Source organism: Quercus lobata, chromosome 11 (assembly GCF_001633185.2).
Source record: "Quercus lobata isolate SW786 chromosome 11, ValleyOak3.0 Primary Assembly, whole genome shotgun sequence".
Classification (NCBI taxonomy): domain Eukaryota; kingdom Viridiplantae; phylum Streptophyta; class Magnoliopsida; order Fagales; family Fagaceae; genus Quercus; species Quercus lobata.
The window spans coordinates 5,774,844-5,792,486 of NC_044914.1; the positions used below are offsets into that span (position 1 = coordinate 5,774,844).

Sequence of the window (17,643 nt, forward strand, 5' to 3'; positions counted from 1 at the left end):
ACGGATGTGGTGGAGGTGGACTTTATTGTTGTAGATGTTTTTTCTCCATACACGGCTATTGTGGGCAGACCTTGGCTTCACACCCTTAAAGTGGTTTCGTCCACTCTACATCAGAAGGTGAAGTATCCATCCAGAGACCAAGTGTTGGAAATAGTAGGGAGTCAGGCGGCTGCTCGGCAGTGCCTAGTAGCGGCTATACAGCATCGGCCAGAAGCAGAAACCTCGGCTACGGCCGACAATGAGTTATAGCAATCAAAGTCCCCAGTATCAGGCTTAGACGTGCCAGCCAATGGGGTAGAGTGTGAAGATCTGGAGAAGGTAGTTATTGCTGATGATCCCGAAAAATTCTTCCAGGTTGGGGCCAAATTGCCTTTGTAAGAGAAAGCGAGTTTGCTGGAATTCCTCCGAGCCAATGTGAACGTTTTTGCATGGGACCCGTATGAAGCCCCAGGGGTGGACCCGAATTTCATTTGTCACCGACTCAACGTGAACCCTGCCGTTATGCCCAGGAGACAACCTCCTCGGCGACCATCGAAGGAACATGTCGAGGCGGTTAGAAGCGAAGTTGCTAGGCTCAAACAGGCTGGGGCTATCAAGGAAGTTTTTTACCCTCAATGATTGGCCAATACGGTGGTAGTAAAAAAGAAGACTGGAAAATGGCGGGTGTGCATGGACTTCACGGATCTTAATAAGGCCTGTCCTAAGGATCCATTTCCTATGCCGAAGATCGACCAGTTGGTGGATGCGACCGTGGGTCACCCTAGGATGAGTTTCTTGGATGCCTTTCAAGGGTATCACCAAATACCGCTGGCCGCCGATAATCAGGAAAAGACTGCTTTTGTGACCCCAATTGGGAATTACCATTACAAGGTGATGCCCTTCAGCTTGAAAAACGCTGGATCTACCTACCAACGCATGATGACGAAAATGTTTGAACCGCAACTGGGTAGAAGTATTGAAGTTTATATCAATGATATGGTTGTGAAAAGTAAAGTGGTGTCCGAACACGTGGAAGACCTCACGAGTATCTTCAGGATACTGAGAAAACACAAGTTGCGCTTGAATGCTTCGAAGTGCTCCTTTGGTGTAGGTTCCGGGAAATTCTTGGGGTACATGGTGACCCATAGAGGAATTGAGGTGAATCCAGACCAGATTAGGGCCATTAACGATTTGCAAGCACCTCGGAATCCAAAAGAGGTGCAGAAACTGATTGGGATGACTGCTGCGTTGAATCGGTTCATCTCCAGGTCGGTTGAGAGGTGTCGTCCTTTTTTCCGCCTATTACATAAGTGGCAAGGATTTGAATGGACCGCGGAATATGCTGAAGCGTTCCAGCAGTTGAAAGAGTACTTGTCCAGGCCGCCTATCATGTCTACCCCTGAGGTGGATGAGGTGTTGTATGCTTATTTGGCGGTAGCCCCTCATGCAGTTAGTTTCGTCTTGATACGAGAAGACAATGGCGTCCAAAGGCCAGTTTATTATGTAAGTAAATCCCTCCATGAAGCCGATTAGGGCACGATTCTGGGTGCTTTTGATAACAAATACATGCCTCGCACCTCTGTAAAAGGTCAAGTCCTTGTCGATCTGGTGGCTGAGTTCGCCGAGTGCCCAGAGGAAGTTAATATGAATCAAGATCACATGGATGAAAAATCGGTTGGTTTAATATCCGCACAAGGAGAGTCTTTTTGAAAAGTGTACGTGGATGGGGCCGCAAACCAACGAGAAGCAGGATTGGGATTGGTGTTGATATCCCTCGAGGAGGTCATCATCGAGAAGTCGTTAAGATTAGGATTCTCGGCTACTAACAATGAATCAGAATACGAAACTTTGATAATGGGAATGAGTATGGTCCATAAAATGGGTGGAAAGGCAGTGAAATTATTTTCAGACTCGAGGTTGGTAGTTAGCCAGGTGACACGAGAGTTGGAGGCCCGAGATCCAAGGATGCAAGGGTATCTGGACCGGGTTAGGCGTATGCGTGCGAAGTTTGAGTCTTTCGACGTATTACATATTCCTCGAGGTGAAAATACCCACGCTAATTCCTTGGCGACCCTTGCCACCTCCTCAGTACGAAATTTTCCTCGAGTGATTATCGTTGAAGACCTGTGTACCCCCACCTCACCGGAAAAGGAGGTTTGCCAAGTCAATCAAACCAATCCGTCGGCAAGCTGGATGGATCCCATATTAAAATTCCTTGAAAGTGATGTATTGCCCGACGATAAGGTGGAAGCTGAGAAAATACGAAGGAAAGCTCCTCGGTACTGGTTATCCGAGGATAAAAAGTTATACAAACGGTCCTTCTCTGGGCCATACCTGCTCTGTGTGCCTCCTGAGACAGCAGAGTCGATACTGGAGGAATTGCATGAAAGATTGTTATTAGTTAATATTGGTGAGTAAAAAAATAAAATTTTCAGTTGTATGTTCAAAATAGAACTAGTAACATCTTTCCACATAAATTTGTTATGAAAGTATTACGAAAAATGTTGTGGACATAACACTTCTCATTGAAAAATATAATTGTTGGTAAATTTTATATTATTTAATGAGTACAAATAAATTTATTTCTTACCTATTATGTAATAAGGGTATAATAGTCAATTTATATAAATTATATTTTCTATCCTCTCCTTTTTCTCTCTAACCAAACAAAAGAGTTTTCCACTTTCTCACTTTTCCATTCTCTCACTTTTCCACCCCTCCAACCAAATACACATGAGGGAAAACCAAATCTTTTTTATCCTCCCATTTTTCCATCCTCTCACTAATTTTCCGTCCTCCCACTTTTCCACTCCTCCAACCAAACAGACCCTTAGTCTTCAATTCTTGACAGAATGTATGATACAACTAGCCAAAATGGCCAACTGCCATTGTTGGCCTAAAAATTTGGCGATCTACCACTATTTTGAAAATTTATGTATGTATCACTCTTTTAGAACTCGAGTTTGTGAAACTTGAGTTTGCCGTGTTATTTTTTATGAAACTCGAGATACATAAAAAATTGGTGGTTATTTTTCATGGAACTTGAGTTCCTAATTATTTCGCTAACAATGATAGATCATCAAATATTTCCGCCAAAGATGGTACTTGGCCATTTTGGGCTGATACAACTAGCCTATTTTCATATGCAGTTATGCACTATTTCACATATCAGTTCACTATTGATAAACATATGACCATATGCTATTTGGTGTACGTGGTGGTGACAAGCTCAAAGAAACCTTCATAAAAATTCCAACTCTCAAAGGTATTTCATCATTACATGTTTAATGTCAATATTGGAATACTTTTTCGACCTTTTCTTTTTTGTAAAGTTTAATTTGAGACTAATATTGATAGAAGGAGAAATATTTATGAATCATAGTTTTGTTATTAGGGAAGTATGAAGAAGTGTCTGTTGGTCTTTGAAAATTATAATTGGTGATTACATAATTAAATGCACCATTTTCTAATAGCTCAAGCTTTTCTGACAATCAGTAATTTATCAACAATCTCAAGAGGAATTCTATAAACTAAACATAGTAGGGCAAAACTTAGGTACAGTTCCCCTATTAAATTCAAACTCATGGCTATATTGAATTTAATTGTCATTGGGAAAGATAATACTGTTTATGTTGCATTAGCCAACAGCTTGTCTCCCCAACAAAGACTCCACTGAGGCTTCCCGATCCGTGGAATTTTCATACAAGACCGGGAAAGCCACTCTAAGAGATTTGTCCTCACACCAGCAATCATACCAAAACTGAACTCGCTCCCCACTTCAACCTCAAACCTAATATGCTGACCAAACCTCTCACAATCCAAACTGACCTTTAGCAGCTTTCTTAGAATGGAAATGAAATGTTAAGAATTAATGAAACACAAGAAACTGAATCAGTGGAAGTAAGAAAGTTGCTTCATCTTAAATAGCAGCAACTTTTTTAGAGCCATCACTGAAAAATGTAAATAGACCGGGAACCTCCATTAAGACACCTCATTTTGACTTAGCATAATGCTGAATTTGTTGCTTTTCCAAAGTTGGTGTTGGTTATGCACAATGAGCTGCTAAGCAGGACAGGATAGAGTGGAAGAAGAATTTAAACCCTCTAAATGTTCTATGCATTCTAATCATACCTCAATGTATATACACGAGATATGACAATCATGATTTTTTTTTTTTTTTATTTGATTACCTAGATGGAAGACCGGAGCTTTGTGTACACAGTGGATGAAGCACTTGCTGCTGAAGCAGCAGAGCTTATGCTTATCTCTTTTGTAGGACCAGAAGTTAAGTCTAAGTGGGGACTTTCCTGAAGCGAAGAGAGCCTATTATTGACCTTTGTTTTTGCTGGCATGCTAGTTGGAGCATATTCATGGGGCCTTGTATCAGACAATTATGGAAGGAAGCAAGACAATCCCTTTCCATTTTTTTAATCTTGTCTCAATGCTAATTAAGGCATATACAATGTTATGAGTACGATATGTATGAATCAATTCATGACTTATCAAGAATATGAAAACTAATTATGCTAACAACAAATGATCTACTTTGATTAATTTAATTCTGGCAGTTGATCATACGTGCATAACCTCAAGAGAACTTTATTTTTTCCCCATGTGATGAACCATACTTTCAATGAATTTTGGGGATAAACTTGTCACATATTCCAACTATTTAAAATGGAAATCTATTCAAGCTAAATGTTAAAATTAGCTGCTTTGACTCTTTTTTTTTTTTTTTTTTGCTATCAAAGCTTTGTTCTGGGAGAGTAATGACATTTAGTGTAGGTTTTACTGACTAGAGGTGTTTTAGAAAGGTTCCCTATGTTATCCAAAAAAAGAACTCTAGTGCTAGTATAAGAAAATTTTGGCACTTGGCATGCCAAACTTTATTCCTCAAAAAGACTTATTGTTAAATACTTTTGACATTTTGCTATCCTTGTGATGACTTTGCTCAACCTTCTGTTTATTTAATACTCCCTTCAATTTTTCTTTTCAGAAGGGGTTTTCTTGGCACAGCTATGCTTACTAGTGGAGCTGGGTTTTTAAGTACCTTCTCCCCAAACTACATATTATTTTTTATATTTCTTTTTTTGGTTGGTGTTGGCTTGGGTAGTGGGTCTGTATTTGCGTCCTGGTTTCTAGAGTTTGTTCCTGCTGACAATAGAGGCAAATGGATGGCGGTCTTCTCAACTTTCTGGACATTTGGAACAATTTTTGAGGCTTCACTTGCTTGGGTATGTTTTATTTCCTAACATGTCCAGTTATAATTCAAGTTAACTCTCACTTACTCCTATCTTTATATATTTTATTTCCTTCTCCGATATTGACTTTCTTCCTTTCTTGATTTTATCATAGTTTCTGTCTTCAATGCTGCATTGATAATATGAGGTTCCCCTCTTTGAGGATTTTTTTACTTCACTTGAAATCAGAACAATTGTTTAAATCAAAGAAATGAGAATTGAAGGAGTGATATTCTAAAAGTTGAGACTGAAGGAATGAACTCCTTTTGGGGTGGGGTTGGGTCATACATCTATAAGGCTTCATCTACTTTTCTCCTTTTAAAACTGAAGTAGCAAAAAGAGATTTGAGGGATGAGCTTTGGGGATCCCAAACTTCAGTATTCTAGATATATATACTTAATCAAAGACATAGACTTATGTATAATATGTTGTGATATAATTCTTGAAAGTTCAAAAACGTGTACAAAAACACCTTTGAACGTTTAAACCCCCAAATAACAACTTAATCAATTCAAGCAATATGTCAAACAACTAGTGTGCGGAAACTTAACATATGCTATCATACGAAATTGATTAAATACTATCTAAGCCATAACAGATTAAAATCCACAGCAGATAAATAAAAGGCAAAGATAGAGAGGAAGGAAGATGCAAACACAAAGATAACACGCGATGTGTTATCGAAGAGGAAACCGAAGCCCTCGGTGAAAAACCTCTCCGCCGCCCTCCAAGCGGTAATCAATCCACTAGAAAATATAGTTGGGATACAAGGACAGCAATAGACCCTCCAAGCCTAATCTACCCAGTGCACCTAAGCCCTCCAAGCTTCTTGCTCCAACGAGGTTGCGCCGAACCTTTTTCTTTTCTAGCTTTCCGGATTCCGCTACTAGACCGTAGTATCAACCAATGTAGATTGGCTCCTTCCTAACTGCTTCCCAGAAATCCAAACAGCAGACTCACAATGATGATGATGGTGAGAACCTGGTTTGGTATAATGCCTCTCAAGGATTTGACAATGGAGAGGAAGAGAGTTGAGGAATTTGAAGAGTCTCTAAGGTATAGATTGTGTGTGAATCAATCTAGTTTTTCTTTAGGGTTTCTCTCTCAAAATTCTCTCTGGAAGCTCTCTTTCAATCGTGGGTAATAGGGGTATTTATACTGGAGTGGAGAGGAATGTGAAACGTCAGGTTTTTACAAAACAAGGGTGGCTCGCGACTTGACCTCGCGGCTTGACTAAGTCGCGAGATCCAGTCGCGAGATAACCGTATGGCCAGTTGTCCTGTTTTGTCCTGTAGTGCTCCAGCTAGCATGACTGTTCATCTTCCAGCATGCTTGGCACGTGTGTGCTTCTGGCGGCTTGCAGCCGCGAGACACCTGCGAGTCCCAGCCGCGACTCTCTGTTTTCTTGCACACTCTTGAGCAAACTTCACTCTATCTCACTCTCTACCCTTACATCAATCCCACCTAAATACAGGGTTACTAAATGCTGAATTACAAGCAAATTTGGCACGGAATAAAGCCAATTAGATGGTTGAATAAATTCAACCTTACAATTCTTGAACTTAAAAAAAAAACAAGAAGCTTTTTAATAAAATGACTTTTACAATTCTTGAACTTAAAAAAAAAAAAAAAAAGTTTTTTAATAAAATGACTTTCACTCATTACTATGAACTGGTTTAGTTGCAGGGACTTTTAAGGGGCCTAATCAGGCACCTCTTTGGACCAGAAAAGTTTCTGAAATTGCATAACTTTTATTCTCTGCAGCCACTAATAGTGGTATATATCACCTGCTTTTTTACTTCATTCATCTTTCTGTTCTATATATATATATATATATATCAGCTGCCAAGGTCTAGTGTCCACTGTATCTCCATGTACCAAAGTTCCTCAAGGTCGTTGAAAATAAATCTTTACCGTAACTGCATAGAAGTCTGTTTGACTGAGAATATGCAATGCATGTTTTAAACGCAGTATTCTGTATAGCATGTTTGATATGATCTCCAAGTTCTTTTGTACTTCATACATTTTTTTCCTAGTAAATCTCCCTTATATATGCCAATGTTTAGATTATACTCTTCATACAGATAATCTCAAATGAAGAAAATATACTTCATTCTGTCAGAAGTTTGTGAAGGAAATGAGAAACAAGATTCATTCATCATTGGGATGATCTTCTTGAATCACACAGGGATAAGATGCACGTACACTTGTACCTTAAGCAGAATCCACATCCTTTTGTCTTGGATATAATCAATTAAATTTGAGATAGGCTTCATGACTATTAGGGGGAGATTGAAAACACAAAGAAGGGAAAGCGTTTTGCTTTTGTTCTGATGATGTGGCAAGCACACTTGGAATGGGTTGATATTGTTTCTCATTCGCATTGAATTGATTTAATTAACTGAATGTATTTTTCTTTTTTCATTTACAAAATTTGTGATGAGCCATTCTTAAGAAGTTAAGCAGATGGGATATATCCCATAAGCCAATAAGTAGATGTCAGAATAATTGTTAAGTGATTAAATTCACTATTTTCCTATTAGCTTAAGCTTCTGGAACAGATGGTAGTTAATCATGACATTAGGTTTAGTGCTGGTAGTCTTGACTTCAAACCATGCCTCCTCACTACCTCCCAATCAAAATTAAAAATTCCATGTGGGCCCCACTACTTGAGGGCATATGAGCTTACACGTGAGGAGAGTGTTAGAATTATTGTTAACTGATTAAATTTATCATTTCCCATCAGCTTAAACTTTTGGGACAAATGGTAGTTTATAAATTGATACACAAAGTATTGCAATTATTGAAAAGAACAGTTTCTCCAATAAATTGAAGGAAACTAAATGACTTCTCTAATTGATTATTTGATTGTCATGTGGAAAAAAACTCAGTTGATATAAGCTTCACTGCTTCTTTTGATTGTTAGAACTCTTATTGTGTGGTCTTGAGACAATTTAGGATTAACATACCGGTGACAAGGATATAAAGACACCAGGAATATATGCAGCTTAATTATTATGTCATTTTATTGTAGATAGTCATGTCAACATTAAATTGGAGGTGGCTGCTGGCATATTCTCTTCTTTACCAGTATTTGTTGTACTTGTCTTTTATAGTCTTGCACCAGAGTCTCCAAGGTATCTGTGTATGAAAGGTAATACTACTGATGCACTTCGTATTCTGGAGAAAATGGCTCAACTCAATCAACGAAAGCTGCCTTCTGGCCTTCTTGTTTCTACTAAAACAGACAGAAAAGATGAAGAATTTTCTCCAACAGAAGAAGTTCTTTTACTCTCATCAACTAAAAAGAATACTGAGGTAGTAAAAAATTTCCTGTCAACAGTTTGTATGATTTTCTCACCAAACTTAACTCGAACAACCCTTCTCCTATGGATGTTCTATTTTGGAAATGTATTCTCATATTATGGTATTATATTGCTGACGTCTGAGCTAAGTAGTGGGGAAAGCAAATGTGGCTCAACCAGGTTTCATCCAAAAAATCTCCAGGATGCTAGCCTCTACATAGATGTATTTATTACAAGTTTGGCAGGTGTCTGGTATCTAATTTCTTCTAGATAACTTCGAAATTTTATCAATAACTATTTCAGATTTTTCTAATCTAATTATTGATGAGGTATAACACAATGTTATTTTCCAGAGCTTCCTGGACTTCTGTTATCACTTATCAGCAATAATTGTGGATAGAGTTGGCCGCAAGCTTTCCTTCATTATTATGCTCACCCTAGTTTGTATATTCCTTCTGCCACTGGTCTTCCATCAGTCTGCAGTTTTAACAACAGGATTATTGTTTGGAGCTCGCATGTGTTCCATGGGATCCATCACAGTTGCCTATATATATGGCCCAGAGGTATCTTCCATGATTCCTTTTGAAAGAGTTTTTGTTTTGGACTTGATTAATAGTCAAGATATTTAATGAAATTGACATGGAAAGATATATCTTAAACATAGGGAAATGAGACAAACACATCCAGATAGAAATTTCCAAGTCTTGCAAAATATTATTTTTTTTTTTTTTTTTTTTTTTCATCCTGCATTCATTATTGTAATCTGCTTCAACTGTGAGGGTTATCTACTTGTGAAGATGAGCAGCCAGCAGAACTGGAAATATCCCCAATAGTGTTTGCCACCTTCTCTTTTGTTGTATGTGGTTTGTTACAAGATCTAGTAAGGATAAAGGTGCAATCATCTTATGCATTGATTATAATAAAGTGGCATAGAGAGTGTTTTTTTTTTTTTTTTGCTTATTTGTAGAAAATGTTTCTTCAGTTGGGCTTTGAACTTGTCCAGTGTCTTAATCCTCTCTTCAGTACCATTTATGTGGTGTTTGCTATCCTTCGGGAATATGTTAGTTACATGGGGTTTGGAACACTAATAAAGTCAAAAGTGAACTATATATAGTTGACTGAAGAAGATCAATCTTTCAAAATTGTATTTTATTTATTTATATTCTCTGGTTTAGGAATCCTGTTGAGGGGGTTAATCTATGTTTCCAGTTCTGAGAAAGATCTGAAGCTGCACCTTCATGATCTGTTCTATCTCTATAAAGTATTAAAAGAGGACTATGCCATTACTTATGACGTTAATAGTTAAATTACTCAACTTTCTTCCCCCAGCATCTCTACAGTACTAATCATGTAGAAAGCTATTATTGAATTCATATTTACTAAATTATTAGTTTCCTTCTTTTTTTTTTTTTTGGTTGAAGATATACCCAACTTCTATGAGGACAACTGGGACCGGAATTGCAAGTTCTACGGGAAGAATTGGTGGAATGATATGTCCCTTAGTAGCAGTTGGATTGGTGACTGGTTGCCATCAAACAACTGTCATTATTCTATTTGAGGTTGTCATAGTTCTCTCAGCCATCTGTGCTTTTCTCTTCCCAGTTGAAACCAAGGGACAGGAATTAAGTGACACCATAGGTGTATCAAAGTCAAAAGAAGTTCTTGTAGTTGGTGATTAAATTATACCCTTGCACCATTGTGACAAAGGAAAAGAAGAAGAATAAGAAGCTTCACATGGTTTTTCTTATTACTTAGTTGACTGCAAAAATCACTCCCCAAATAGTACTATTTGTTCAAAATGTATATGAAATTATCTTTATTTTGTTCAGAATGTATGTGTAATTATTGTTCTAATAAAATCAGCTGCTAAATGCACGGGTCATCTTGAGCTCCATGTTCATTGTCCCTTCAAATGTCTCAGGTTTCTCAAGTCTTTTAAGCTGCATTACATTACATGACATTCTTCAGAGCAGGAATTTTGAGAAACTGTGAGGGCAGGGCTCAAACATTTTAAATAAAGCTGTCACACAACTAAACTCAGTTGATATGATATATGGATTGCAAAATACAAATTCAAAAGTCTCTGACCTACAACTTTGTGTATGAATTGCAAATTCATCATAAGTTATGGTTTATTATAGGAAGATAAATTTGAAACTATCTCCAATGTATTAAAGATAATGGATTTATGGTTTATTATGTAAAATGATCCAAAACACCCAAACCAATTGTAGACCCATATACTTATAGAACAAGCATACTAAGTTTGGGTTAGTCTAGGTTTCTCTAGTATACTGAAAGCACTTAACAATCGCACAGCATATTGATCAATCTTTGTCTTTTGAATCGTAAAACAATCAAATAGTAAAGGAATGTCCAAAGTGGCCTCGACCTGTGAGGGTGGCTGAAGGGGAGCTCCAGTCCTTCTGCTAAATAGTTGACTCAACACTTCTTGTGGATGACTCAGTTATCCTCTACTCATGTGGAGCAACAACAGTTGTCACAGCCGACCTCTATACACATGAGACCATTGGAATTTGGATTTTTCAGCCTTCCCCAAAAGAGGGAATTTCTTTTGATCAACAGAGACCCTGGCTCTACGGACTTGCTTCACTAACAGCTTAAGATGTAGCCTTTTAAGGGCTGTCTTTGTGGACATAGGTCGTGAAGTCTGAACCTCTTACTTCCGTTTTCTCTAGAATCTCTACACCAACTTATATTCCCTTTATTTTACAATGTTCAGCATGAACCATCCAACATCTGACCTACAAAATCATAGGGAAGCTTCAAGTCCGGAAGTAATTAGAAAAAATGCAATACTATTATATTGGAGAAATTTTCATATGAGACGGGTGTATGAAAATTTATAGTTGAAACCTTTAAGACATGATTTACAGCATTATTAGCTTTTTGTTTTTAGCGAATAAAAGTTGACATGTAATGTTTGTTCAGTATTATGGAGGTAGCTACTGGGTGGTCAGCAAAACAAAATGTTTGATAATAACTCGATAATATGGGTCAAGATAGATAAATTAGCACTTTGTCGCTAAATTTGGTACAGAAAATCTGTGTATGCTTAACGTGGACTTTCCCCTTTAGCCTAAAACATTCTGCTTCAAAAATGAGACCATTAGTTAGCTAATTGGGGAGGTTGTGGTTCTCGTTTTGTTCTCAAATAAGACTTACTTCCATGTTGTAGCTTGGTGAAAGTGGCTTTGAATCTTGTAGTTTTGGTTCAGTCTGAATGTCATACAATCTTGAGTAGGGATGGCTATCACCAAATGAATTGTAGAAATCAAGTTGTAATTGGTGGAGCATAAAATGGAATATAAAAGTGAAACATAAGATTTGTATTCATATAAAAATAGTGAATAACACTTTAGAAAGAAAGAGAGAAGAATATTACTATTCGTAATTTTTGCTGAGGATAGAGAAATGGCTAAAAAGGCAATGACACAATGAGAGTAGTTAAATTTTAAATGATTGTAATCATAAACAAACAAATAATGAGAATGCGAAGGAGTCCAAAATGGTAGGACTAATGATTAGGACTACTAATTTTTTTATTATAAATAAAGAATAAACCCCCTAATCATTCAAATAATATAACATCTTTTTATTATGTCTAAGTTGTTTAACTTGCTTGCAATATATGCAAAAAAAAAAAAAAAAAAATAGTGCAAACCTTTCTTGTATTCTTACAATCAAACATATTACAACGCAGTACTCTCTGCTCTAGGTTCTGCCTTCAATCATTCCGAGAATATTAAGGCAATTTCTTATGGTTTGACCTATACAACTGGCCTACTATCTCGGTGTTCTGGCAAAGGTATTTCACTATTGCATTCATGATTTAACGTTTGTATGGAAATATGGAAAACGTTACCCTTTATCTAGAGAAAATGATGAGATTTTCTGTAGTCAGGTGTTTCTGTTAGTCTGCTCAGAGTCAAACCATTTAACTTCCCAGTGTTGTGTTTGCTGACAGACTTGTGTTACTTGAGTTGCTGAATTCCAGCTTGTTTGAAATATACTTTCTTCTAAAGTGTTCTATGCATTCTAAACACAACTCAATCTATATACAAAAAAAATATATATAACAGTTGATATTAGTTTCTTCTATATATGATTCTCTAGATGGAAGACCAGAGCCTTGTGTTCACACTGGATGAAGCACTTGATGCTGTGGGGTTTGGGAACTTCCAGGCTCTTGTGCTTGCTTATGCAGGACTAGGTTGGTTTGCAGAAGCAACAGAGTTTATGCTTATCACTTTTGTAGGACCAGAAGTTGAGTCTGAGTGGGGACTTTCATCAGGCCAAGAGAGCCTCTTAACAACTGTTGTTTTTGCGGGCATGCTAGTTAGAGCACATATATGGGGCCTTATATCAGATACCTATGGAAGGAGGTAGTCCTTTCCCTTTTTTCAATCCTATGACCTGTCTTTGCCTGGTTAAAAACTAAAAAACTACATCTCCTCTTTGGATGAAAATTCATTAAGGCATATATGATGTAATGATTGGGATATACATCAATGGCTTCATAACCTATCAACATGTCAACTTATCTCTGTTAAGGACACATGATCCAATTCAAGTCATTCACTTCTTGTAGTAGATCATATTTGCATAAGCTCAAGGGAAAAAAAATTCTCAAGTAATAAACGATACTTTTTGTTAGAATTATAGTTAAATAATTTGATGTACCATTTCAGAATAGTTTAAGATTTTGTAATCATTAGTAATTTATTATGATATTAGAGCAAATGGTCCTAGTTTGGACCCTGCCTGCACTCGACCTCCCATTATTAAAGAACCCCACTTATTAAAGGGTAGTTTGGATCCATATGAATTATAATTAAATTCCCCATTTTTAAAAAACCTAATTTCAAAGAAACTTGGAGATACGCTAGTGATGAATTCCAACCTTTTAAAATAGAAGTCTCTTCATGCTTACTTATAAATATCGTTAATTAATTACCTGCTTTTATTGGCTCTCGGAGCTATGTTCTAGGGAAGCAAAATGATTTTTCTGAAGTTAACTTGTGAATTATGCTAAACTCTCGTGCCAGTATTAGTATAAGGAAATTTTTGGCACCAGCGTGCTGTCCTTTTTAATAAGAAACTCCACGGATCTCTTTCATGGTTTGCAAAGTTTCACATCAACAAATTCTTGGTGAAGCTTGCTGGTATAGGAATGTGCTTTTATAAGTTAATCCTGGGCAAGCTATTCATCAAGTGCTAAGCCATTCTACTAGAGAACTAATCTGTAGATGTTGTTTCTTTCTTTGGTAATATATATATATATATATATATATATATTGTCAAGGAGACAATTGACTCCTGCCATTTTGCTACCCTTATGATGACATTGCTCAACCTTTGTTTATCTGTTACTCCTTCACTTTCCCTTGTCAGGAAGGGTTTTCTTGGCATGGCTATGTTAACTAGTGGAGCTGGGTTTTTAAGTGCCTTCTCCCCAAACTATATATCATTGTTGATTTTTCGTTTTTTGGTTGGCATTGGCCTGGGCGAAGGGCCTGTATTTAAATGCTGGTTTCTAGAGTTTGTTCCTGCTCGAAAAAGGGGCACCTGGATGGTTGTCCATTCAACTTTTTGGACATTTGGAACAATGTTTGAGGCTACACTTGCATGGGTATGTTCTATATATATTTCCTGATATCTCCAGCTATTATTCAAGTAAATATTCTAAGAACTGTGTTGTTTAAATTAGAGAAAGAAGATTTGATGGAGTGATATTCTAATCTATATTATATATAATATTGGAAGTAACATGAACCAGGATAAATTACTAAATCTACAAGATAGTGTAGTCAATTCAAGACCAATCTCCTTAACTTGGAGAGAAAATAGACTTTTGGGTTAATTTTCTTGTTTATTCTCATTAATGCATACTTACATAAATAGTCAAGAATGAGATATCCTTATCCTCACATCACAATCTAATCCTAAAAAATCGGAACCAACTCCTATTTAAATTCAAATAGAAAATAAAATAAAATTGAACATTGAAATAATATCATAATCTTCAATCTGACAACTGGATTTTACAATCAAAGAGAAAATGTTTTCAGGTTGACTATATTTTCAATCCAACCAAACACATGTAAAATGTTTTCTGTAAAACCTTTTCAGTCGAATCAAACACAGCCTAAACTTCAAGCTTCATAAATATGAATTGGAAAGTTGCGGGTCATAACTGGAAGCCTTGCATTTAATTTTGCAAAGCCCCTGCTACACCACCTCATCACATCATTTTATCTTATTTTTTATTTTATTTTTTTAAACAATGTTAGGTATGAAGAAATATTAAAAATATTAACTTTATAAATACAATCATTTAATTTTAGCTCTTCTTCTTCCCATTTTTTCTTATGTAACCATTACTCTTTTTCCAACTCTTCTTCCCATTATTAATCCCCTACTGTACTGTTACTTTTCCTCCACTCCTTCCTCTCAATTTTCTACTTTTCTTCTACTCATTTTCTTTTCTATAAATTTTCTATTATTTTCTTTATACATTTCTCTCTCTTTCAGTCTATGTTTTTCCCGTTAATTTATTAAATTTTTTTTTTTAAATAGTGATCTCTCACTCTCAATTCTTATTTGCTTTATTTTGATTCTCTTCTTTCTTGTAGTGGATATTGTTTTATTCTTTTTTGCAGCTTTGCTTTTGGTTGATGAGTTTTTTTATTTTTCACAAATCCACTTTGAATTGATATGTTTTAGACTTTTTAGTACTATTATGTTTCTTAATTCTCCATCACAGATCCCACTCTTCCTCTAATAACTATGGCTAAGTGAAATTTGTTAATTGTTAAAATACATAGAAGTGAATATATTTCTTTTAAAACCAGTAGGAAGATAATCAAAGTATTGCAAATGTTGACAAGGTCAGTTTCACTTACTTGGAAGAGACTTAATGACTTAAAGGCGACATGACTTATTTACTTAATCATTTGATTGCCATGGGGAAAACAGTTCAGTTGAAATAAACTTCAGATTCTTCTTTTTGAGTGTTAAAATTCTGTCATGTGGTCTTGAGACAATTGGCCAAACACAGCCTAACATACTAGCGAGTAAAGACCATCATACAAAGGGACGAGAACTATTTGCAACTTAATTATTATGTCATTTGTATTGCAGATAGTCATGACAAGATTGAATTGGAGGTGGCTATTGGCTTTCTCCTCTGTACCAGCATTTGCTTTGCTTTTCTTTTATACTATTGTACCAGAGTCTCCAAGGTTTCTTTGTATGAAAGGTAATACCATTGATGCACATCACATTCTGGAAAAAATTGCTCGTCTCAACCGGACAGAGATACCTTCTGGCATGTTTGTTTCCAATGCAAAAGAGAGACAAGATGAAGAATTTGATCCAACAGAGGAAACTCATTTACTCTCCTCAACTAAAAAGAAGCCTGATGAATTGAAAAAAGGCCTCTCATTGTTTTTTATACTTTTCTCGTCAAGCTTAGCTCGAACAACCCTTCTCCTATGGTTGTTATATTTTGGAATTGATTTCTTATATTACGGTATTATATTTCTGACCACTGAGCTAAGTAGTGTGGAAAGCAAATGTGGCTCAACCATGTTCCATCTAGAAAATCTCCAGGATAATAGCCTTTACATAAATGCATTTATCACAAGTTTGGCAGGTAATCTATGTCTAGTGTCTACTTTCTTCTAAACTATTTCAGATTCCTTTTTTAAGTCCAATTACAGATGAGGTATAACTCAATTTTATTTTCCAGAGTTTCCAGGGCTTCTGTTATCAGCAATAATTGTCGATAGAGTAGGACACAAGCTTTCAGTGATAATTATGTCCATCTTAGCTTTCATAATCCTTCTTCCACTGGTTTTCCATCAGTCTGCCATTTTAACAACTGGGTTATTGTTTGGAGTTCGCATGTGCGCCATGGGAATCTTGACAGTCGCACATATATATGCTCCTGAGGTATCTCTCATAATTTCTTTTGAAAAGAGTTTTTCTTTTGGACTTCAGCATTATTGCAGTCAAAGAAGAGAATTTTAGCAGTTGAAACTCAGATTTTTTATTTATCTATCAGAGACTTTACCAGTTAAACTAACTAAAACTCCCAACAAACAAGTCCATAGTGAACTATGAAGATGAGTTTTTTTTTTTTTTTTTTTTCAAATTGTATATTTTTATGAGTTAAAGATCCCGTTGAGTTTAATCTTCAAGGTTTTTCATTCCTTAAGAAATTAATTACTCATTTTTCTTTCCCATGCATCTCGACATTAACCTTTCTACAGATAATGTAGAAAACTATTGTTGAATTCATAGTGTTTGCAACTAAATTATTAGTTTTTTTTTTTTTTTTTAGTTATACCCAACTTCTGTGAGAACAACTGGGGCTGGAGTTGCAAACGCTATGGGAAGAATTGGTGGAATGATATGCCCCTTAGTAGCAGTTGGATTAGTAACTGATTGCCACCAAACAGCAGCCATTATTCTATTTGAGGCTGTCATAGTTCTTTCAGCCATCTCTGCTCTTCTGCTTCCATTTGAAACCAAGGGCCGGGAATTAAGTGACAACTTAGCCGTATCAAAGTCTACAGAAGTTCCAGAATTTGGTGATTAGTTTATACCCTCACACCTCTATAATGACAGCTATCATCCCCACAATACTTCTATTTGTTCAAAAAATAAAAATTAAGTTTTTATTTTGTTCATAATGAATGTGTATTACTTGATCATTATCCTAATAAAATCAGTTAAGCTGAAATGTTTCCGTTCTCCCTGCAAATGTCTCTTTTTTTCTTTTTCTTTTTTTTCTTTTGTAGATAACTCAAGAGAGTCCACAGATACCTATGCTCATCTGAATTCCAGATGAACCATATTTTTGTACGAAAACTGATTCCAATAGATATCCACATTTTCATAGCTTGGGTTGTAGGAAAACTAATTCCGATGAATATCCACATATCCATCGCTTGGGAAATTTTATAATCGTTTAAAAAAGTAGATATCATCCATCCAATTTAATACTATATTTTAACTAACAAAAATGTAATTTCTAGTATAACACAAAATTTCCTCTAGCATCACTCTCAATCAATTTGGGTGTTTATAAA

General features: G+C 36.1%; 1 protein-coding gene and 1 pseudogene across 1 annotated transcript; both read left to right on the top strand.

The window, feature by feature from the left end:
- Positions 1-1,857: 1,857 nt before the first annotated feature.
- On the top strand, positions 1,858-10,279 carry LOC115966321 (organic cation/carnitine transporter 7-like). The gene is made up of 6 exons (XM_031085572.1): positions 1,858-2,133; positions 4,174-4,251; positions 5,122-5,213; positions 8,336-8,537; positions 8,878-9,087; positions 9,946-10,279. Exons 1-6 carry the CDS (start codon positions 1,858-1,860, stop codon positions 10,201-10,203), a joined length of 1,116 nt encoding a protein of 371 aa, XP_030941432.1. The 3' UTR covers positions 10,204-10,279.
- A 2,370-nt stretch (positions 10,280-12,649) lies between these two features.
- On the top strand, positions 12,650-17,184 carry LOC115967649 (annotated as a pseudogene).
- Positions 17,185-17,643: the final 459 nt, after the last annotated feature.